General features: G+C 34.4%; 2 protein-coding genes and 2 long non-coding RNA genes across 6 annotated transcripts; 3 read left to right on the top strand and 1 right to left on the bottom strand.

Annotated features, from left to right (window-relative positions):
- Positions 1-2,939: 2,939 nt before the first annotated feature.
- Positions 2,940-3,743, bottom strand: LOC115967988. Its single transcript, XR_004086616.1, has 3 exons — positions 3,677-3,743; positions 3,487-3,578; positions 2,940-3,184 (listed from the first exon to the last, which is right to left on the bottom strand). It is a non-coding gene; the product is annotated as an uncharacterized LOC115967988 (long non-coding RNA).
- A 2,584-nt stretch (positions 3,744-6,327) lies between these two features.
- On the top strand, positions 6,328-7,185 carry LOC115968835. Its single transcript, XM_031088348.1, has one exon. It carries the CDS (start codon positions 6,455-6,457, stop codon positions 6,950-6,952), a length of 498 nt encoding a protein of 165 aa, XP_030944208.1. The 5' UTR covers positions 6,328-6,454; the 3' UTR covers positions 6,953-7,185.
- Positions 7,186-7,624: 439 nt separating this feature from the next.
- Positions 7,625-12,601, top strand: LOC115967559. 3 transcript variants are annotated; one of them, XR_004086477.1, is made up of 6 exons: positions 7,625-9,014; positions 11,056-11,580; positions 11,678-11,751; positions 11,850-11,976; positions 12,062-12,181; positions 12,264-12,601. It is a non-coding gene; the product is annotated as an uncharacterized LOC115967559 (long non-coding RNA). The 3 variants fall into 3 exon arrangements; XR_004086478.1 differs by having other exon boundaries at positions 7,625-11,580; positions 12,062-12,172; XR_004086476.1 differs by having other exon boundaries at positions 7,625-11,580; positions 12,264-12,599.
- An 8,119-nt stretch (positions 12,602-20,720) lies between these two features.
- On the top strand, positions 20,721-23,943 carry LOC115966637. The gene is made up of 4 exons (XM_031085835.1): positions 20,721-21,621; positions 21,766-21,859; positions 21,933-22,022; positions 23,603-23,943. The coding sequence occupies exons 1-3, from the start codon at positions 20,721-20,723 to the stop codon at positions 21,979-21,981; spliced, it is 1,044 nt and encodes a 347-aa protein (XP_030941695.1). The 3' UTR covers positions 21,982-22,022; positions 23,603-23,943.
- The last annotated feature ends 1,112 nt before the right edge of the window (positions 23,944-25,055 follow it).

Below are 25,055 nucleotides of genomic sequence, written 5' to 3'. Positions count from 1 at the left end.
GGAAGAAGAAGACGATGTAGAAGAAGGGGAGGGGGTATGATCGGCAGCACTCAAGGACAGAGCTATTCATTGGCCTTAGGGGGCCAAGGCCCCCCCCCCTAGATTTTTTTTTTTTTAATACTATACATATTTACCTAAGATTTTATAATTTGGCCAAAAAAATTCTTCTTGGCCCCTAGCATGTAATCCTCAACCCCTTGAACCTAAAAATTAATTTTCCAAACAAGAACAAAAAATTTTAGCCCAAATAATAACAAAAAATCAACCCAAACAACAAAATTAATTAAGCTCAAACAATAACAAAACAAATTGATCTCATGCCCATTTTGCAGCCCTTCAAATCACATATCTTACTTCTATTAAAAAAAAAATCCCTAATTTCATACTAGTACCAGTCAAATATGTTAGTCTCGTCTCCTCTTTGCTTCGACTACACAGCAGCACAAGCCACACCCATAGCTGCACTCCATGCCGGTGAGGCTCATCTGCAATTTTATATTTGGTACTCTCTTAAAGAACCTCTCTCTCTTCTAGGTTACTTTCTAGGATCATTCTCTCACTCTTTCGTATTCTGTATTTGATTTCAACATGAGTAAAGTTACATGTTTTATATTGAATTTAGTGCGTATGGCATCGCGGGGCTAGTGGCCCTAGCGGGGTTGCTTTCTCTTATTTCTTTTTTCTTTTTTTTTTTTTTTTTTGAGGATGCTTTCTCTTATTTCTAGTTTGGAAGGTTTATATCAAAATTCATATACCATTAACTAACTCAGTATTAGAATTAGTTTGTGGAATACTTAACAACTACTATAATAATAAGATTAAGATTCTTAAAAAAAAAATTTAAAAATGCTACAACACATGGGCCGTGATACACTATTCGATTATCAGTGCACATATATGCAATTAGTTAATTTCATGATGAGAAGTTGTAAATTTATCATTAGTAATTGTTTGTGTATAGATTGGAGTCATTATTTTTTTAACTTAATAGCTTAGAACCTAGGTGATATTTGGTTTTCTCTTTGCCTATTTATCATATATATTTTGCCTTTGTTTTTGTTTTTTATATTCTTATTTACTTAGCTACAATTATCTAGTGTTTTCTCATTTGTTGATATTTTGTTAATACTAATTAGCTACTAATTTGAAGTTTCCAAAAAAAAAAAAAAAAAAAGTTCTATATTTTTGTCCCCTCAATTGGAATCCTAGCTCTGTTCCTAGCAACACGAGATATTTGCCAAAACAATGGCAACAATAACACTTGCTATTTTTTTACTGATTACTTTGTTTTTCTTTTGTATTTTCTTTATTTCACCCAATTTTCACTTTCAAGCCGAAATTCAATTTTTTTCTCGGCTTGTATCGGATTTTAAAAAAAATAAAAAAATTTGTCTAGGACACGCATGCAACTGCGTCGAAGCTAACCCTGCGTCCAGCTGCATCTGACATAGGTACGACTATCATTTAGCCGCACTCGTGCTTCCTAGAGTAGAACTAATTGAAAATTGAGGATGCCTTGATAGAGTGTATGCACTCACAAATTTGTGTTATTATAATAACCAATTGTTTTAATGTTTATTATAGACTAATTACATATACAACTTCTCTTGTATAGCCACAACTAGTATACTTTCTATGCACTAAAGAAAGTATACTAGTTTTGGTTATACAGGAGATCTAAAATTACAATGAACGATAAAATTTTTCAAAATTTTGTTTTTAATTCCAAAGAAGCCTGCTCACATCTTTTAAAGTTCCCCGCATTTATTTCACTCCTAATGCACCTATCAAGCAGTGAGGAATGGCTCTCCATATATCATAACTTCGATGATAGTCCAAATATAGCACTACTTCCCTTTGTGTTTGAAATCATTGAAGCAGTCCACCGAATAAAAAGCCATTGTTTTGCATGACAGTGAGAGACTTACAATTACAGAAATCGTTAGGCAGTTTTGTGTTAGCAAAATTAATAGTCGTGATTGTCCATACAGCAGTATTGGTAAAGTGGAGAAAACTGACTATTTTAGTAGGCTACCACAAATTTTGATCTTCAAACGGGAGAAATCGGTTGCAAATGATGGACAGTTGGAAAATAAATCATTCATTTATGAAACTAACATCATTCTCAGAGATGCTAACAAAACAGTATGCTACTGTTTAGTTTGTTTATTTACTTGCCTTTCTTTAGTCAATTATTAATTAGTACAACATCAATAACTAGTGTTAAAAACTTTATTTGATAGAGAAAGTTTTATACATTGTATGGGGCGGTGTTGCAAGTAGATGGAAATTACATCTCCTACATTCAACATGATGATGGATGGGTGGATTTTCTTGATCACAGTATAAGTCATATCTAAATTGGGATAGGTTATTATCAATAGACAAATATGTCTAAAAGAAGATTCACCACCTCTTTATAACCTTGTCATTAGATTTGCTGGGTTGATAAAATTCCACATGAAGAAGATCCATACACTACAAGAAAAAAGCCTTATTGCAACGAAATTTTTTGTTGCAATAAACTTGAAATTGTTGCAATAAACATCTATTGCAACGAAAAATTTTTGTTGCCCACCATTGCAATAAACCTCTATTGCAACAAAAAAATTCTGTTGCCCACTGTTGCAATAAAGTTTGTGCATTAGATTATTACAACAAAAATTTCGTTGCAGTAGAGTTTTGTTGCAAAACATTTGTTGCAATAAAATATTTTTATTATTATTAAAAATACTTTTTTGCAACAAAAAAATATTTCCACAAATAAAAAGCAGGAGGGATTAATCTTTTACGACAAAGTTTTTGCAAGATATTGCAACAAATAAAATATTGATGTAATATAATAGTATTTTTAAGTCCCTATTGCAACAAAAGGACAACATTTTCAAACAAAATTTGTTGAATAGGAACATCCTAAAGTACAAAGATAAGTAGTGAGAAGTTAAATCATTGATATTTTAAACATTCAAAAATGATACGTGATCATGAATGAAGTCACTAGTACTGTCATATAGCTTGTACAAATAGAAATTTTCATTTACTCCCCTAATTCTTCACACCTTACTAATCCATTAACTAATGCTTGTACAAATGATATGTAAGGTGTATTTTGTCCTTCAAGTTCCTATTCTTTGACCTCCGTGGTTTGCTTTTCTCTTTCCAAGAGCACTTGGGGATAAAAAGTCTATAGAAAATTCACACACATATTAATAATAATCCACATAAGCAAACTAGTTCAAAATAACTTTCAGAGTTTTAGGGGAAAAAAAAGATATTAATGCTTCAAATCAAAAGGAAGAAATTATAGGGTAATAATTTAGAAAATTCTAAAACATCATATGGATCAACCAAAATCTCGCTCATAAATTTTTTAACAAAGATCTTCCATAAGCTTCTTTACCCGTACCTATAAGCAAGTACATAACTCTTTATAGTGGTAATACCCTATAATAAAAAGGTATCTAATATTATCCATTAACAACTTACAATGATGATTGCCAATTGCAAATTGTAAAGCATCTGTCTCAGCCAATATATGTTATTAGAGATTGGTTTTGCGAATTTTGAATGGCTCGAACCTAAAAAGAGAGAAAAAAAATTTTATCAATGGCAACAAGAAATTATAATAAAAACTAGTCACTAAGAGCATGTATCACTACAAGAAAAAAAACCTTACCGCAATGTTGCAATAAAGGTGAAATTGTTGCAGTTAACATCTATTGCAAAGGTAAAATTTTTTTGCCCACCGTTGCAATAAAAAAAAAAATTTGTTGCCCACCGTTGTAATAAAATTTGTGGCAATAGACTATTACAACAAAAATTTTGTTGTAATAGAATTTTGTTGCAAAACATTTGTTGCAATAAAATATTTTTATTATTATTAAAAATACTTAATCTGAACAAAAAAATATTGCAACAAATAAAAAGCAAGAGGGATTAATCTTTTGCGACAAAGTTTTTGCAAGATATCGCAACAAGTAAAATATTGATGTAATATAATAGTATTTTTAAGTCCTTATTGCAACAAAAAATATCTACATGCATGTAATATTTATTAACTTGTTATTAGTTTTCTCCAATATCTCAATAATTTTCCTTGTAAACAATTTTGTGAAATTTTTTTTTTAATTTAATACATTTTTGAGCTTTTAGTGAGCTATTTTATAGACAAATAGAAAGGCAAAAAGAATGGCTTAGGGATCTAATCATATTATTTGCATTTAGAAATATGAAAATTTCATGATATTGTGACAATGTAAAAGGGCATGTTTCATGCTTACTCAAGAATATAAATATCGTGGGTTTTAGTTAGCTCAACTAGCAAAGTCTTGCATTCTGAAAAAAAAAAAAAAAAAAAAAAAAAAAAAAAAAAAAAAAGTAAAGTCTTTGATGGTTGAATAAGAGATTTGTGATTCAATTCCTGCCTACACCAAAAATTGATTGGTATTTTGGTTTGATAATAAAGAGCTATTATTAAAAGCAGATGCTATAGGTTGAAACTTGTGGGCCCGAGAGGTCTGCAACCCAGCCCAAACTCTACCTGGGCCCAGAACCCGTGCTGAGGGGGTATCTTGCCGAAGACGAATGGTCAGTGGCCGACATGGCGAAGGGAACGGCCAAGGACTTACCCTGTCCTCGGCATTCCGGAGCTGTAATAGAAAGGCCCACACTGCGGTGTAGGCAATCCCCAAACAGCCTCCTCCAGGGGATGTGAACGAAATGGGGCCCATAGGGAAGCAGGGTGTGAAAGTCGGACTAAAGAAAACGCGTCCTTTCTTCAGTAAATGCACCTGCCAATACCCAGAGACGGTTGAAAAGAACAGACGTTTGGACAGTGTGAACCTTGATCCATGCAACTAATAGAAAGTTAGATGGGACGGCTGATGGGACGGGTACAGGGATAAGCTCCCGCCTGACCTACAAGTGGAGGGTCAGGATCAACCGGGCCGGACTATATAATAAAAAGGAAGGTGCGCCAAAAAGGGGGTGGGGAAAAATGGCCAGAAACCTGAGCCTCTCAACCCACCTCCAGGAGAAAGACTCCAGGGGTGTAGGAAAACTTAAACTGGTACGTACACCGTGAAAAACCCACCGCCTATCAACCAAGGCCTAGCCTTCCAAACCCACGCTCTACAAATGATATTGTTAGGGGCCTTTTCACGTGCGAACCCGACTCTGTTACGGTCCGCCACGAAACGCGTCCTTACAAAACTCTTAAAAAAAATATAAATATTGTTTGATAAAAATAAAAATATCCTTAAATTTTTTTTTTCCCCTAATCTCTAAATATAGTGTGTCTTTATTTGAAAACTCATTATTGCCAACTTTGTTTTAATTATACCATTTTTGATAAATAAATTTGGAAGAAAAATATTCATATTATCAAGATTATAAAATAGGGGTAAAATTGTTTTTTCCGATATGGAGTTCTTAATAAATAAGACTTCTTTATTAGATAAGCAAAACCTTCATCAGCCCTAAAAACACAAGACTCCCAAGTATATTTACCTTCTATATTTTGAGAATTTTGCATCATGTTGTACTCGATAACTAATTGATTGACTTCCAAAATGTATAAGATTGGAACTCCCAAAATTGTTTTTATGGGAATTATTACAACTTACAAGTAGTTTTCTATGCTTTCTTGGTATTCCTTATAACTAAATAGAACTTGGTAATATTGAAAAAAAAAAAAAGAATAAGAAGAAGAAGAAAGAAGAGAAAGCTAATAAGTTATAACTAATTTGAGCATTCAAATTCATGAGAGATAAAAAGAGATTGTTTGATATATAGTCACCTAAGAGATTAAATGGTTAGTGGTGACAATCTAACATGCGTGAATTTTTTTAAAAAGAACATGTGTGAAGTTGGTTTACAAAAATAAAAAAATATAAATTATTACTTATTAGTGGAAATTAATTGTCAATGATAATTCATCATACTTATAGTAATTTTTAAAAACAATTCACGGTTTTTAATTGGGTTAGGATTCTAGTAATCAATTTTTGTTTAGAGGTGGAGAAAGAATACACAATTCATTTATGTTTTTTTTTTCCTGAATTTTTTGAAAATAATTACCATTATATTATCAAGGTTTTTTTTTTTTAATATTAAAAAAAAAGTAAATAAAAATAAATAAAATATGGGCCTTCCTACTTCCTAGAGCCGATCCTGCTGATAGCCTGATAGGCAAAGCCAGAGGATAATACAATGAGTAAGTTTAGGCCCAATGTCCAATTACATACATGAGTATTTTAGTAAATCACAGGTCACACTATCAACTTTTGGGCTATGCTTGTAGATATCAAATTTACCCAAAAAAAAAAAAATATCAAAATCAAAAGAATATTTGATTTCGAACGTCCCTCTCCCACAGTCCAGTTCACTGTTTCAACATCAAAACCTTTATCTTCTCAAAAATAAATCAAAGACAACCCATCTCTACAAAACCTTAATGGCTTTGAGAGTTCCTTTCTTGTCCTCTATAATCACCCCACTACCTCAAAAATTACATACCAGTACTTTTCCCTCCACAACCCATTTGAGCAACAAACCCAGAACCCAAATCTCGTGCGCCAAGAAAAAAATCAGCGATGCAGAGCTTGCGTCGGATTTGGCTTTGGAGGTGGCAAAGATAAACACCCATTTTGTGCAAAGAGAGGAGGCCATGAAGAAGAGCAAAGAGCTCCTGTTCACAGAGCTGTGCCAGTACCTTGCTTTGAAAGGAGAGGAGGTGAAGATGAAGTGGAGGAAAATGGATGAAGAGGAAAAATGGGTTTTGGTTAAAGGGTTTGTTTCAGATTGGAGTATGGATTTTCATCCATTGTCTGCTAGGTCTGTGAAAGAGATGGTTGAGGAATACTTGCTGGAAGAGAACCCATCTGCAAAATCTTCTCTTTCAGTGTTATTTCCTGGGTTGAAGAGATTAATGGGCTTTACACAAAACAAGTAAAGAAAAAAAGTATTGAAGATTGTATGTATTTGTGGGTATGAAATGATTGTGGTTTTCATTGGGATTTTCCATTCAGAAGTTGAACTTCTTTGATATTTTTTGATATGGGGCTTAATTTTAGGTTGAATGTTTAAGGATTGCATTCTTTGAGAAGTTGGGGATGTAAGATAGGTTTATTAATTTAAAACAGATTGAGTTTAATGGAAACAAAATTCTGCTTGGTCTATATATAACATGATGTCTTGATTTGATATTATATCTGTTTTTTTTTTGGGGGCATTTGTGTATTTCAGAAAAATTGTTTCTTTCTATACGATATCTGCTATCCATGGAAACTTTATTAAGTTATAATAAATGACCTAATAACATCCTTATGCTCATGGTTGTGAAAGGATAAATAGGATTGCAAGTTGTGGAGGCCACCAGTTTTGTAATTTCATCTAACTATATGCGCCATCCTTTTTATTGTAGAGGCTTTTTAATAATTAAAATAGTCTATGCTAACTTCTATGTCTTTATCATTTTACTAATTACCTTCATTTGAGATAATGGCATTGTAGAGTATAATAAATATATGTTTATCTGTCTATCAAAAAAGTATAATCAATACATATTTATCTTTCTATCAAAAAAGTATAATCAATTCATATTCTTATTGATGGATGTTTTCTGAATTGGATACATGACATAAGTGGTTGAAATGTTTTGCTCCTTTTTTCTTGGTCTATCCTGCTCAGTGAGGATTTTCCTTGGTTCTGACTTGATGAAGGTTTTGATAGTTACCCTGAATTTAAATCTAATTCAAAATGTTGTTAACTATCATAGTTTAAGCTGCGTTTATTCTTTATACATTTTGGGAATGGCAACCTTATAATTTACATGGTCACAACTGATTAAACAAAGGTGGCAGCCAAAACAGTCAATCTTGGCGATCAAGATGGGCTGCAGGGAATATATCGAATTGACGTCGGTGTTCCAGAAGATGGCCGACTTCTATGATGTCCTTGTTATTAGTACTAGCCCTTGGTATTCTATTTTTTGCTAATTCACAGAAGATGTTGACTGAACTATTTCTTATCTATATTTCTTCCATAATAATGGAATGGAGGGTGAGGTCATGGGTTTTAGGCCCACTGGGTGTGCGTGTAACTTACCAATAAAAAAATGTATCTATTTTCAAGAATTCTGAGTCAAACTACTTAAGGAGCCCTTCTAAACATCAAAATGCATTGCCATATCCTTGTTTAGCAGGTGTAGTCTAACTTGGTGATTTGCTTAAAGCTTGGCTTTTCCAGTTGGTGGACCCAAAAAGGCATGACCTGCATTGATTTATCATCAAGTATTAGTATTTTTTTTCTCTCTATAATAGTTCATTTCTTCTAACATGTTTACTTGAGGTGTCTACACTAGAAATGAAAGAAGATGATATAAAGTCTGTAAAAGGAAGATGGTGGTTTGACAGATGTACCTGGTTGAAAGAGTCATATGAATCAAATGAAATGACCTGGCTGTGGTATGGAGATAAGTAGAAAAGTAAGAAAGAAAACGAATCAAATAAATCTTGAAGACAGTTGATATTATAGAATTAATACTAGAAAAGGAGGAAGATAATTTAGTTTAAAAAAAGAAAGTAAAAAGTGGCTAGAAATTCAGAAAGTCCTCAAGTTAGTACAATAAGCTTCAGCGTGTCCATTTCTTTCTAAATTAAAGATACTTAAGCCTTTCAGTTGGCACCTCATGAGATGATCTGCACCTGTGGCAGTGTGGCCTCCTATACTTTCTTAGCTTTCTGAATAGAATATGCTTTCTGATTTGGTTTTGAATAGGTGGGGTTATCATTAATTCCTGGAAGAGACACCTCTTGTATTTTAATGATGCGGGGCAACTGATATCTCCTCCCCTTGAGATGTTGGATGGACTTAAAAGTTTTTCTTGAGTATATGATCTCCTACATACAAAAAGATGTTCCGCAAGACACTCAAGTTCTGGAGTTTGCAATTGCCTATGCATTTTTATGGTGGCAAGTAGAAGCTGCTTCTATGAGCCACTCAAGGAAGTCCAGGTATGAATTGATGATGGCACACCACACTTCCGTGCCTTCTTACCAAGATTTTATGTATTGTTTCTCAATACCAATATTGATCATGGTCCATTTTAAAATCATATTCAATACCTGTAATTTCTTTCAAGTTTTCATTAACTTATGCTGGGATGGACAAAGATTTCAGTTTCTTGCATGGCATGAAATTAAATTAAGATGTACATTTTTTAAAGTTAAAACTTTTTTCCAAAGGAAAAGGTGAAATGGAAAAAAGAAGCAAGACATCTGAATCACTTAATATTATTTGTGAGATACAGAGATTCAATGGCATGACCTTACTCATTTGGGGTAAGTTCAGAGCAGATGCCCACCTGGTAATTTTTTCTTTTGATTTGTCATTTTGCATTCATTTTTCTTTTAAGGATGCTTTATTTCTCGGGGTGATATTAAAGGCTCGATATGTTAGACATTCAAAATAGTTTATTTATTCATTCAATCACTTTTTGCAATCCGTTTTGCTTGTCTGAAATCCAAATTCTTTCTTGCATTATCAAAAGTAGACTTTGTTCTTATGTTCAGAGGCTCTTCTGTTGGAAGAGAGGTTAGCTAAGCAAATGAAGAAATTGAATAGTCGTTGTAAGAATATTTAAGATTCTCCATAATCAGTGTTAACCATAACAAAGTCAAAACTAGACCTTGTTCTTGGAACAGTTGAAACAAGGGGCTATTTGTTCTTGAGAGGAAAATATTGTTTGGTTATTGCTCATCTACATTACTTGGCCCTTGAACTTAGGACATAAATTTTCTGGTTGTATTCTCCTAGGACTTTGTCTATCAGCATACATGGTGTATAATAAAAAATGCCCTTGTATTGAAGTAGAGCTTTTTAAAAATAAAAAGTAAAAAATTTTGTTTATTCTTGGAGTGTGAGTGATTTATAATTCATCTTGATCCTCTAAATCCTAGTCTTTCTTCTAGTAAATAAATACACTTCTGCTAATGCAATAGGTTTTTCTTTTCCTCCCTCTTTGTTCTATATAATTTTGGCCATAATATGTGATGGGCACATTGAATTATTCTATGACACAAATTGGAGATACTGGCCTCATAAGAGACATCAACCCATGTGTTATGGTCCTTATGGACACCAAAACTGCCGGGTGTGAATCTGCTCTGAACTCATTCAAGTGAGTCAGGTCAAGCTGTTGAATATCCGTGCCTCGCGAAACTTCTTCAATCATGTCTTGCTTCTTTGTTCATGCCGTTGTTGCTGGATTTAACCACAAGTCAAGCTGCACAGGTATCAGTGCAGTATCCAATCTGCTTCAAAAACGAAGGGGGGGAGTGGGAAAAAGAAAAACCATTGGTTTTTTTTTTTTCTTCCCTTTTGAAATTTTTTTAATAAGATCTGATTGAATTTCAAGCCATGGCAAGAAATCAAAATCTTTGTCTAAAATCCCAGTATAAGTTAATGAAAACTTGAAAGAAATACAAGGTATTGAATATGATTTTAATATAAACCATGATCAATATTGATATTGTTAGATAAAATCTTGGTATGAGGTACCCACTATAATTTATTGCATTAGTTGTTAGATTTATGAGAAGAAGAGAAAAAGAGAAAAAGACAACTTAAATTAGAGCGTATTGCTTATTTGTTAGAAGTGGATAAAAATACCACTGTACTTCAAACAAAAAATGATCTTTTAAAAAAATTTACTTGCTCCCCAAGACTTTCAAAGATTGGTGGATCATACAGCTATTGAGGTTTCCTGGTTATGTTGAAATCATATTTATATATAAGGAAATAAACAGTTACAAAATTAATTGATCCCACTATTGCTCAAGATCCCTGTCATCCATTTTAATATCTCAGTGCATAGTGTTTTTTTTTCTAATGGAATTTGAACTCACTTTTGAGTTCAATACACCTGTTGATTAGCATGTAGTCGGAGTCTGTGAGACATTTAAGTTTTAATTGCTAAACTATGTCTTGCAATTTTCACTCAGTTGACTTGAGTTACCCTATGTTTATGTTAATTGTGTTTTATGGTGTGACCAGAAGCATGAGGAAGAAATGGATTCCAAAGCAATCTACAAAATTTTCGTTCTTCAGGGTAGTCCTTTCTTTAAATTTAACTCTTCCTCAAAGTTTCGTCATTCTAAATTAGAGATGATGGCTTTTAACCATACAGGTCATGGCAACAAGAAGTCCCAATATAAGCCCCATTTCGTCAATTTCTCAAAAATTGGTAACCTTAACCCCTAATTTCAATTTGTTCATTGACATTATTGCCCTATCAAGTTCTGAAGAAAGGATTCTCAAAAAAAAAAAGTTCTGAAGAAAGGGATTCAGTAGAAAAAGATGTTCCCAATTCCCAATCTCTAAGTGGAGCAGCCAAAGGGACTAGTGGAGGAAGTGATTATGAGGAGAAAATAATATCAAGTTCAGGGGAGAAGGGAAATTCATAAAGTCAAGAAAAACGATGACAAGGAAAATGCCGTGACCTGTGATGATACAGAAAATGAGAGTAAAGTCTTAGATAATGATGAAAAGAGAAACACTTTTGGCATCAGATGTTAACAGGTATTGAACTTGTGCATTCGCAATTTCTTGTTATCATGATGGTCTTATTTTCTTGCAGATAATATCTCAACAATGTTTTTGTGTTAAATGACGACAGTGTGCAGAATCAGATAATGGGCACCGTGAAAGAGTAACTCTGGGGAAGCATGATACTTCAAAGTATCACAAAAGGTTGCCTCTCTGCTAGAACATCATTTTTTTTTTTCAGATCTGCTTCTTTACAAACTGTTCATCCTAGTCTCATTTCCCAACTTGCAAAAATGATGCAGGTTAACTGAGTAACAGGTAACACTTTAAAAGACTGTTCCATCTTGCTGCCCTGCCACCAGTGCTCTTAGTGTGAAGTATAGGAAACTAAAGCCCACAAATCCCAAGCCTTTTAGGCTAAGAACTGATGTATGTGAACTTTTTCAGCCCAGTCTGTTTAAAAAGACAGTTAAAAGTTTTTCCTTCATATCTGATGTCAATTAAGTTGTTTTAGGAAAGAGGGATTCTTAAGGAAGCAAACTCGGAGACAAAACTTGCCCCTCTGAAAGAAATTACAACAGCTCCAAGGCCTCTGGTTAGAAATTCAGAAAGAATTCTTAAAAATGTATGCCTGGTAAGTTTATTATCAAACTATTTTTCCTCTAATAACTGAGATTCATGGAGCTATACAATTGATATTTTGTTTCCAATCTCAGAAAAATTAAGAAGTCCATGGAAAAAGTGAACCTGAGTATGATGTGCATGTAGATGGTGAAAGGAAAGTGGACAGAACAACAAACGATGATCGATTTGTAAGTCTCTGATACATTTTTAAAAAATTATAAGAAAAATATGTCCTGCTTATTGCTGTTTAAAGCACATTGTTCCTTTGACTTTACTTAATTTTCATGATTAAAACCTTGTTTAATTTTACATAACAATTATGTGTAGTTTCAAATAAACAATGTGTCAGTCCTATCGCTTATTATTTTACTGTTGTTATTCCCCATCAGGGAAAGCTATTCTCAAACTGAATGGGATATTGTTAGCTAGCAATTGACACCCATGTCACTAACAAATTAAAATTTAGTCACACCTTTGTTATTCCCACACAAGGATTAATCAAATTTGAACCTTTTGTAATCATTTATTAACTCAAACCAATCTAGTATATACTCGACGTGAGACCCATCACATGATGGCACAATGACTTAATAATCAAAATTCAATCACAAAGACACAGTCCAAGGTCTCAAACTTGATTACGCAAATTCACACTTAACTTTTGGTCACAGTTGAAGAGGTAGATTTGATTTGATGAGGACAATGACAATTCCAACCTGCCAATTTTGCTTGTTCTTCTATTTCAAAATTGAATCATTTCTATCTCTCTCCTTTCTTGTTGATGGGAAAGCCCCAAGTACCTTCCCAGATTTATTATGGCCTGATCAAACCAGCATCTCTACTGGGAAAAAGGTTCAAAAGAAGTGGACAGTGATAAGACTTGACTTGAGTGAGGAACTCTTGCTTAAGGAAAACACCTCTAGACTGGCTTGGTGTTTATGCAGCATCTACCAATTCTTTTTGAATTAGATCTGGCAGCCTTCATATTTTGAGTAGGTAAGTTTTTGTCCAAAAATCCTAAGCTCTATCATCTGACAGTGATTCATGCAATCCTGATATGCTCACTCTTTTAGTACAGATATTACGACCCCCATATTTTTCTTCTTCAGGAAATTGTTTGAATCTCCAAAAATCGCCTGAGGGAGATCACGAGGACCTGCCACTACATAGGTTCCTACACAACAGACATCTTTTAACAAGTATAGGACTAACAAACTACAACTTAAGAGTTAAGAGTCAGTAGAGTCTTTTATCTTAACCAAGGCTTGAATTTCCTGCTTTTAATCAAGGAAAGGACTTCCACATTGGCCCAGTCCAGAATGCCGAAGCAGCCACAACCCCCTATGAAGCCAATGGTATCAATAGTCATTTCCCCATCAAAAGGTAATTTTCTAATAAGATCATGAGCTTTGTCACCCTAGGTTCCACAGGGTTCTAAATCTTTGACTACATACAAGTACCCTACATTTCTACCAAAAACTTTCATGTTCAAAGCATGAGACCGCTGAGCCTACTTTGTCCTTTTTAGAAAGACTAATGGCAGCAAAACCCTCACAAATGGAGAGACAAGTCCTTGGGTCCTTAGGTTTCAATTGGGCAACAGGGGTAATACTCCATAGTGCTTCTTTCAGCAGAGGGCATGCTAACCATTTAAGTGGTTTTGGTGAAACGAAAAGGGTAACCATTCAGTTCATGGTCCAGCTCACAGGAATACCACCAAACTTCTAACTGAACAATAAATTCATATGAAAATAAAAATTTATTCCAAGATAAATAATTTCCATATCTGTTACATTGGTACTATCCAGACGGACCACAAGCCTCATTTTGCAATACACAAATCTACAAAATGCTATAGACTAATGCATTATTATGTTCCAGAGATCACCTCCATCAGTCAAATGAGCACTTCTCTTGCTTACCTAGGCTGCTCCTGATGAATAATTTTGAATAAAAGTATAGCCCCTGCACACTCTTGCAGTGTATTGAACCACAAATTCCAAGTTTCAAGAAATAAATCAGGTGGGATGGGAAAACCATGGCTCTGTTGACTAGCAAGGTCTTCATTCCAAAAGGAGCAGTGCCAATGTGGAGCAATAAACAATCTTAATTATACCCTCTAAACACATTAAAACTCAACATACATTATATTCCACTAAACTAGCTTCAATTATTTGAAACCTTAATTCTCTCAGATGTCATCATCTAGGAACATCAAACAAGAAGCTTGTTTCTCATCTTCTGATGTGTGCTGTGCAAGTCCTTTCAAAGTCCATTCTTCTTGATGATATTTTTCAGCCTCTCATTTGCAGTGACAAGTTCTGCAGCTATGCCTGGCTCATTAGCAGAGTGTCCAGCATTTGGAACAACCTGTTAACAGTGATACGCATTAGTATGTTTATTGTATATAGGAAAGAAATATGAAATCAGAACTTGAAGGAAATATATGTGAAATATTGACAGAAAGTAATTGCATGCTAATTATAAAACAGCTTCGTTCCCTGAGTTAATCAGGGTATCTGCAAATAAAGAATTCTGAATGGTCCGCCAACTGTTCATTCTTGAGATATGAGAGAAAAACAATACTTATTAGAAAGTAAAAAAGATGAAAGAATTTTTTTTTAATGATGGATTTTCCATCAAGCATACTAAACTTATGTAGAACCACATCCTTAGTTCAAGGCGATGATGCCTCTTTCTGAAACCTCATTCCAGTTTATACATATAATAACACTTGGAATGAAGGAAAGTTTTCCCATAATTTTAAGTTGACAGTTGGTTACTTGAAGATAAGTTGGCTATGAACTGCTTATCCACACCTTAATATGTGCACTACTTTTGTAGCAATGACATAGAATTACTGCATCATTTGATAAGTAATCTTACTATTCTGCACCTCCATAACAATTAAGTCTTAAATTAATGGTCACATATACTTTGAGAGAAACTTTCTGGTTTTATCACACTCAAGCTAAATGATAAGTCAATAACATAATCAGATACAACCGTACACCACCAAAGTCTTACTCCCTCATCTAAAAATAGATGGGCATTGAAAATTCATTCTTATGAAACAAGGTAAACAACATAATCATCCTAAAATGCCCTCATTCAGGTTAAAAGGTTGGTTCAAATTTGAGAGAATGTGATGTCAAATAAGAGGGTAGAGCATCCACAGCAGATGTTGTAAAAAAAATGCTATTTTGCCACACCAAAGACCTACTTTATTATTTTACCACATCATTTTACAACATCGCATTTATCAGATGTTTTATCATTCAATTCTATATATTAAAATAATATTTTCTACACATTAAAATAATATATCTAACACAATAAATAACAACCACAACACTGTTGCCGCCGCCGCCACCACCACCACCACCACCACTGTGGTAGCCACAATCCATTGCAAAACAAAAAACAGATCAACTCAAACCACTAGCACTCCGATCAACTCCGATCAACTAGCACTCCGATCAACTCAAACCCAGAAAACACCCCGATCAACTCAAACCAAACCTAGAAAACATTCCGATCAACTCAAACGCACTAGCACCGGCAACCCACGATCAAGATCTCACCTCACCTCAATGTTGATGCCCACAATCGTGACGAACACACTAATCTCACTTCAACGTCGATGCCCACGTTGATTTCGATTGGCGATGGCGATGGCGATGACGATGACGATGACGATGCCCGAAGAGATCGACGATGACGATGCAAAATGCAACCGGTGAGAGATCGGCGATGACGATCAGCGATGAAGGATCGGCGATGACAGAGGTGAGAGAGAAGAGAAAAGAATAAACTGAAGAGAGAGGAGAGAGAGAAGAGAATAAAAAATTATTAATCAGTATACCATTTTTGTCCGTACAGTGGCAAATATACAACGGCACTGTTCATATATTGTAAAAATTATGGCATTTGGAGTATCTGATAAAGATGGTTTTTGGTTGTTGGTGTGGTAAATGTGCCAAATATTTGGCATTTGGCACATTTACCACATTTAGTGTGGATGCTCTAATAGAGATGTTAAATGATAGATGCTTTCATTTTTGGAAACTCCCAAAAAATTTGGGATGGCCTAAAAGAAGAGCACCCTACATATTGGGAGAAGGAGGAAGTATTATTTTCAGTCAAAGGAAATCCTCTATATGCTTTACAATGGACTAAAAAGTACTAAGCCTGTGCAAGAGCCCAAATTACTAGAATAAAACCCTTTGCTGTTTTTGTCCACAAGGGTTAGTCATGAATTAGAACACAAAAGAAGAGTTTTTTTTTTTTTTGGATACCAGTAAAGGAAGAAATACAAACAGTTAAGTTACAAACTGAACCATATGAGGCCAACAAAAGTGAGTTGGCACATTAGTAGCCAACTTAGCTAAGTTCCAGACATTTTCTAGGACAACCTTCGGAACAAAAATCAGCTTAGACACTAAACCAGCTTGTTGCATGTGACTAAGATCTGCCATCATTGTTCTTTACCTCCAATCTGGCTTTGCAAACCCATTAAAGAGTAGAACTAATTTCCTGCAGTTGCTGAGTACCAAAACTTGCTGAAAACCAAGGGTTTTTGCTAGGTGGCTGGGTTGTCAAAGAGTTGGTTGTGGTTGTGGTTGTGGTTGTGGTTGTGGTAGGTCTTTGGTTTAAATCTTACTATCAGAAAACAGGAGGCTGAATCTATAGGGTGTGGGTGCGCGGGTGGCATATGTGTGGCTAAATTACTTATTATACTTTATTGTAAATGTTTAGATAACAATAACTAAATAACTTATTTTTATCATATAAGTTTACATGGAATGATTTTTTTTTTTTGGATAGATTTTTTCTAAATTTTACGTGAGTTTCTATTGCTTTTAGTTAACATAGACTTAAGTAAATAGTGAATTGAAGCAATTTAAAAAGGTAATGGTTTTAATTAAAAAAGTAAATAAAATTTATGATTTAATTTGAAACAACCCCAAACTATTGAAGAATTATGTAATTTACCCAATTTTTAAAATAAGGAGAGCCACTTGGCATGAGGAGCTTGTAGCTACTCTTCATATTGAGCGAATAGTCACTTGACACAATCACGACTTCTAATATATAGTATATGATGGCACAGCATACAAATGACAAATCTTTATAGCTGACCCAATTAGTTGGGTTTAGACTTAAGAGATTTGTTAAGTTGATGTCCTCGGTTATAACTTTTTATCCTTGATGTCAAAGAGGGGTGCAATGTCCCCAATTCACATACATTCTTATGAAATCCATCAGTTTATAGAAGTTAACATACTGATCTACTTAGATCAACCCAATTTTCAGAAATTTTTAAACATATACTTATGAACATTGTTCCTACATGTGCCCTTGTATAAAATAAGTTTTACCTAGATCATGACATACATGTGTTCTTGTGAAAGTTTAGATATGAAATACAACCTTAAACAAAATTCATATACAGGAAAAGAACAATCAGGAAATAATGAAAAAAAAAATTATAAATCCTTAGAAAATTAAAAATAACAAAAAATTACTACACACATTATGATAAGAATTAACAACATACTTATACAAAAGTAAAAGCCATATTTTAATTAAATAAATTTTCTAAATGTTAGGGCTACCAATCACGAACCAGCCCGCATGGAATGGATGATCTTCTGTTTTACTATCAATCTAGAAGCCAGTAAAAATTAATTTTTGCTTAAATGAAAAGAAAATGAAAAATAAGGAGGCAGATATCAAACAATTCTCTAGGACATGACACATGTTTAATATTACATCAATAAACATCACACATGTATCATCCTTCCAAGTAGATTACTCTGCTTCAATAGTTACTAAATAGCACGATCGCAATGTATGGGTGATAATTACCTGTAGCATTTATATGCCTTATCTTATCAACCTTGTCTAACAGGAATGAATCTGGTGGAAAGAAACCCTGGTTCATCAAGTAATGGTTTTTTATTCTTGCAAAAGCTTTCATTAAACAAAAGCACAATTTCAATTATTCTAATATCCACAGCTCAAGAGATATCTAATTAGATGGAAATGGAATGGATCTGTCAAATCCTCAATTGCAAATGCCAAAAACAGATATAACATACAAATTGTAATCTGTACGATACAATATATCTACACAAGAAGTACTAAAGACAATTATTTACAAGACTTAGTTGCATACTATTCGTCTTGCATCCATGCCATATGGGTGGAGCTTGTGTCCAGTGACCAATGCCACTGGACACATTGTGATGTGGACACATGTCTAGTCTTGGACACGTGTCTATATCCTAACAAGTCCAATGGTCACTAGCCACTGGACACGTGTCCGTATCCTAATGGGTCCAGTAGCCACTAGCCACTGGACACAAGCCGAACCCCATGCCATATAACTTGTAAGTGCGAAACCCAATAAAACTTAGTTTTTCTTGTAGTAAATATATAGTCTTTGGTCATTGGAAGTTTCCATTTTCTTCTTGTTCCTATCCTAAATGACAACAGATTAAAAGGAGACTCAAGTAAGAGAAGTTCTAAATTATCATTATCTATCTCTCATTGTAAACCCTTTACTTTATAGGATACTCGTGGTGTTTTTTGAATGATAGAAAAATAAAAAGGAGCAGCAAGCAAGGAGAAATGAGGGAAAGAAAAGAACAGAAAGAGAACGAAAAAACTGGATGCATTGTTGATTAGAAAAGAAATTGTATAAGGCCAAAGAAAATCGTTGGTGCCATACTTTCAACAAGCTTAAGTAATAAGTATGAAATGCTTTTAGTATGAAACTTCCCTCATAAAGCTATTCCATAGATTTGCAGCAAGACTTAAGCATCATCTAGCAATTTCTCAACTTTTTCAATACCTTAAATGTTTTTATTATGAATTTCATTTTCCAGCTAACAGCCATGTCTTCCACTAAAATGCATACTTCACATTCATTTTAACTCCTTTTATTTTATTATTATTTTAATCTTATCCCTTTCTTATTTGCTCCATCTCTACCTCACAAAGAGAATCGCATCATCTGTAGAGGAAAGCAATTTTTTTTTTTTTTTTTAATTTTAAATGAAGTGCAAAAAATGTATGACATAGTTAAGGCATCTCCATTACTACCCTCGACTATTAACCTCATCAGACAACCTTCCTCTACCGCCCTATCGATCACCTTACAAGGCAACTCCATAACTAGGATGAAGAAAAGAGAGGATAGGGTGTCCCTTGTTGTAACCCTCTCGAATTCTCCAAAAAACCTGCAGGGCTGCCATTTAAGAGAACTGAAAATATGAAGGAAGAAAGATACATGTTGATCCAAGTCCTAAATTTCTTTCTAAGCCCAAATCGCTGTTGCAAATAAAGGAGACTATTCCAATTGACATAATCATACGCCTTCTCTAAGTACAACTTACAAATGATCCATTGGATCTACTACAAACTTTTAAATCCAAGACTTCATTTGCTATTAAATCTGAATCTATTATCAACCTTCCACAAAAGAATTTTGTGAATTTAATAGTAGATTACCTTCTTAATATGTTGGCTAGCACCTTAGCCAATATTTTATACAAAGTCCCTATTAGATGGGTCAAGAATCTCTAATATAAGTAGCTTCTCACTAAATTGAAGCTAGTTGTTCCTACTACAATATAGTTGTTTCACCACTCCCTTAGTTAAACAGTAAATCATGGGGTTGGCGCCACATATTCTCAAACTTAAACGGGGTTTTTCCTTTTCTCAAGCTTCTACAAGGATTGGATGATCTAATACCAGCATCGAAAATAGTCTTTTAACTACATTGTAATCCTATGCCACTGAGCTTAAGAAACTATTTATTTGTTCTCAAAAATAAATATATAAAAAAAATAAAAATAAACTATTATTCATGCTACATTTAGTGTCCGTTTGAGATCTACTTATTTTGCTGAAATTGAAAATTTTTTGCTGAAAGTATTGATAAAAATTAGCTGAAATAATACAGTAGGACCAATAAATAGTACCAAAAAGTGCAGTGAGACTTATAAATAGTAGCAAAAATAAGTTAAATAGTAAAATAAATAGGCAAAAATAATCTTTGAGTGTAGAATCCCTTCTGGACTCTAACAAATCATGTTTTCAGGACATTTATAATATCTTGCCGTCCGACTTGAATAAGCATGCAGCCACTAATCATATTGAACCATAAAAAATAAAATGTAAATTGTTAACCCAAAAATCCAAGGAGAGGTGGACACGGACCTAAGGTCTAGGAAGGAAGAAGCTTATAATTTATAGGCAAAGGAAGAAGTGGGCCTAAAGAGTATAGGTTTGAAGTGGGTCTAATATTCCAAAACAAGCTAGAGTTGTCCCTAAGGACCAGAACAAGAAAAGTAAACAACAATAGATGACACGATATGGGCCTAATGTCCCAAACGAACAACAATTAGGCCCAAAGAGTAGAAGAGCCGAGGATGGCCCAATAGAGGAAACTGCACACAGGCGAAACCAAAAAGTATAAAACCCCTATTTCCTCTCATCCCATTACAATTCCCAAGCTCTCTTCTATTCTATTCTATTCTATGGCCGTCGAAAGTTCATCGACAACGTCAAGGCCAAATGACGATAGACCCGTCATCTTTTTCGGCGGCTTCACCCTGGACAAGCAAAGGTCGGAGACTGAGAGGGATGATGGAGCCATCGTATCACAGATAGAATGGTTTTCCATTGATGTCCCAGACGCAGACGCAGACGCACACTGTCAAAAGCAAAAGCAAAAGCTGAATCCGCTTTCGGTGATGGAGATTGAGAATCAGTGTTACTTTGCAGCATTAGACTCCTCTATCTATTGTATTAGCCGTCATCACTTTCGTGATCGAGTTCAGATTTTCGACCTCACCGGTGGTGATATTGATGGTTGGCAGCCTGGTCCTCCACCGATTGTTAGTAGAGTCAACCCACACAAGTTCGTCGTCAACGGAAAGTTGTACATTTTAGGTGGTGTACGGGAAGTTGAGTCTCCCTGGATGGAAGTTTTAGATCCTAAAATAGGAGTGTGGAAACCGTTACCCAATCCTCCAGTGGAGGTTGGCCATCATAGTCGGAGTGTTGTCGCTCTTCTTCTTAAGCCCGAGAAGGCGCAGATTCTTGTCAGTTCATTCCTTAGTGGCGATCGTCCTCCTCAATTTCGTTTCCTTACATACAACATTGATGATCAGTCTTGGGAACCACTCGATACTCCCGTGTCCGTCTTCAAGCTACTTCGTGGTTTTGGTTTCAGTCAGACAACTAATACTGCTTTAGCAGAGGGTGATACTCTCTATTGGGTTTCCTTCGATTATTTCGCTAGACATGAATTGGTTATTCACGCTTACAATCTGATTACTGATGAGTGGTTCGAGGGCTTTCTCAACACTTGCGATGAAATTTTTGGGAAGAAAGAATTACTAACTGAGCATCGTCCTCACGGTCTTCTCCATTTAGGTCATAGTAAATTCTGTCTTCTCTTGCAGTCCACCTTCATTCCTAATACTAATTGGAGGCTGAGGGAACGTGATCAGCACATTGAAATTCCTTACTTGTATTGTGTCATAATTGTTGTTTCTAAAACATCTAACATGGACCCAGGCAAAGAAGGTTTCAAGGACTTGAATATTTCGGTTGTGGCCACCCACAAGTATCCCATGGATCGCAGCATAGATATCTTGGATGCTCAGTTGCTGTAAGTTTCTCTCACCTCTTTACAAAGACTTAACAATTGTCTGATATGCTACTAATAGTAACCTGACTTGCAGGGATCACTGCTCTTATACATCAAAGCGGAAGAAACCAAAGTATTCATAAGATAATTTTCTGATGGTGGTTCTCTTCCTTTTGAGGAACAGGTATGCTCTGCTCCACCTTCTTATGCAGTGACTATGGTATATGGGTGTATATAACAAGCAACCTATGTGAATACAGGAGTTTACATGACATCATGGTAGTTAAAGGCAAGCCGAGCCATGCGATGTATTTATTATTGCCATATTTTTATGGGGTGGTTACACACTTTGAATATGCTTGTTAACTCAGCTGTATGAGTTTATTTCATATAAAACAAGTTGACCCTGGCAAAGGTTTCATAGAAGTAGGTTGAAATGTGGTCCTTTTTATGAGCACTTGTGTGCTCTCAGTCATTTTTGTTTGCGCCCCTCAAATTATGAAAATATAATTCTTCCCTTTCTTGATTGAAACCTAGTTCTTTTTTAACTAAAATTGACTTGAATGTGAGTATGTGAACATGCCAGGGTGATTATACTCACAATTGATAACCCCAACAAGAGGGGTTTACTGCTAGTCAATTAGTGTTGTATGTGTAGATGCAGTAGGTAAACAGTGGATTATCGTTTGATCCATTGCGATATTGCTCATGCTTTATGTAGCAATGTGTTTATGATTTTTGGATTTATTGGGTGTCCTGGACAAAATAGCACCCATTCTTTTGGGTTGGCGTAATTGGTTTGGAAAATATTCCCGAATGTATGGAATTTGGTGCCGGCATGCGTGATGTGATTAGTTTGGAAGGAGCATGATGGTCACAATTTTGAGGAGGTTGATAGACCTATTGAATTAAAGACTATCCTGCTTCATACCTTGTTTTATTTGTCTAGGACATGAGGTTTTACTATTTGTACCTCAATTTTTAATTTCTAAAATCCTTCTCAATTTTCTGATTCATTTGCTTGTGTTTTCCAAGGTTCTCTGTGTTCTTGATCATGAACATAGAGCAGCGTTTTCATTTTCAATAACATTATTTTAATTTTAAAAAAAAAACCAACAACAACAGAGCATAACAAAGACTTAAAAAGGACTAGTATTATGATAGCTAACAGGCTCAATCTTTATGAGGATTTATGTCCTTTTTACATGTGTGTGTGTGAGTGTGAGAGTCAGAGAGATGCTTTTTTCCTCAATTGACAAAAACTACGATGGGCTCTCTAACTTGGTACTAATATTTTGCTTTTGGAGACCTTTTAATGGGTAGGTAAGAACATGACAATATTCACATTGTAGTCATATAGGTTTTAATGCTTAACTTAGTTGTAGACCTATCTGACTTTGGTTGTAAATCTGGCATAATGATAAAAACTATTGATTTTTGCAAAATAGATGGGTGTCCATGTTTAAATGGAAATGTGTAATTCCTTTTGAAGGCTCCAGAATTCTCTATATCAAGTTCTAATAATGAAACTGACTCCTTGAGAGTATTTTGCTTGTCTAAGTTAGTGGTTGGTAAGAATGTTGCCTAAATGAAATATGTTATTTACTAATACAGAATTTTGACAAGATTATTACAAAGGTATCCTCTTATGTTTCGTTTGCTTTATCTACAGCTTTGTTAGTTAGTCTAAGTTGTTCGCAATCAGAAGTTACACTTTTAATGATTATATTTTGTAATTATTAATGTTTGTATTTTTTGCCATAGAAATTGCACAAATGAAGATTGGATGAGATTGAGGTAGATGTTATGAATTTGGACATCAACAAGGAATCTATGGGTGGTACTCTTGCACTCTGTTTTGGTTTCTCCAACTTGATCATATGTGATGCTTAGCATTTGACGAGTTTTATGGAACTTATATTTTAGTTGAATTGTGTTAGGTTGAATCATGAAACTTCATTTGGGATGTCATATTTATAAAGGACTTTCTAGATTGTATATTATAAGCACTTTCATGCAATTATGAACTTTTGGATTGTATGCTTTAAGTTGAACTTCGTATTTTTCAATTTTTATGGTAGTTAAACGCGAGCTGAGCCATGCTATGTGTTTATTATTGTCATATTTTTATGGGTTGGTTACACTCTTGAATATGCTTGTTAACTAACCTATATGAGTTTATTTTCATATCAAACAAGTTTGACTCTAGCAAAGGTTTCATAGAAGTAGGTCGAAATGTGGTCATTTTTGGGAACTTTTATATTTTTTTCCTTTTATGTACCATTTCTCCATTATAATGTAATTTTTTTTTTAGGTGATGGTTCTACAAGTACAATAGGTGCTACTTATCTTGGAGCTATGATTTGCTGGATCATTGTCAATTGCAGTACCCAAGTTAAAAAATTGTTGGTGGATTCTATTATATTTCATGTTTCTTGAATATTTTTTTCTTTAGGCTCTCTAGGATAATTTGTACTGGAGATGATGGTGATTTATGAATATTTATGAATATTTTTTTTCCTACACTCACAAATTTGTGCTCAATTCTGTGTCCTTCCTGCGGTGGGCTAACTCAGCTTGAGGGTGCGGTAAAATTTCAAAATAAAGTAGGTGTATTTTGGGAGTTAGTAAAAAATTCATTAAATCTAACTTCATTCCCTCCAATTCCTCCCAATTTTGGAGAGAATGAAAATTTAAAGTTTTGAGGAAGTAGAGAAGAATGAATATTTCCTCTTAACCATTCCATTTCCTCCCATTTAAACTTCCAAACAAGGGAATTGACTTTTTATTCCCTCCATTAAAACTCCCAAATAAGGGCTTAATGATTGTCTCATTTCCTTATGAACTCTCAAGATGTAATATTTTTAAAAAAAGGTATTTGGAATGTTATTATGTGTGTTTAGTTTGTCTAACAAAATGATGTTACATTATTTTTATTATGCCACATGGCATCATTTTATTGGACGAACTAAACATTTGGCAAATTTATGTTGCAAACAGAATATGACTTCAAAGGATAAAATCAAAATTCTGAAATTTCTAGGTGTAAAATTCAAAGACCCCCAAACTAGTGTGCTTTGGACTTTAGCCTAAAATCAACAAATACAGATTCTTGTATTTATTTTTTGACTGAGATTCTTGTATATATATAAACAATGGTAAAGGAAAATTTATATAAACAAGGGGTAATGTCTAACAACTAACTGGAGAATGGGAA

The sequence above is a fragment of the Quercus lobata genome, chromosome 11, assembly GCF_001633185.2.
Source record: "Quercus lobata isolate SW786 chromosome 11, ValleyOak3.0 Primary Assembly, whole genome shotgun sequence".
In the NCBI taxonomy this organism is placed as follows: Eukaryota; Viridiplantae; Streptophyta; class Magnoliopsida; order Fagales; family Fagaceae; genus Quercus; species Quercus lobata.
The sequence above is the reverse complement of the archived record's forward strand: the minus strand, read 5'-3'. Positions and strand labels throughout refer to the sequence as shown.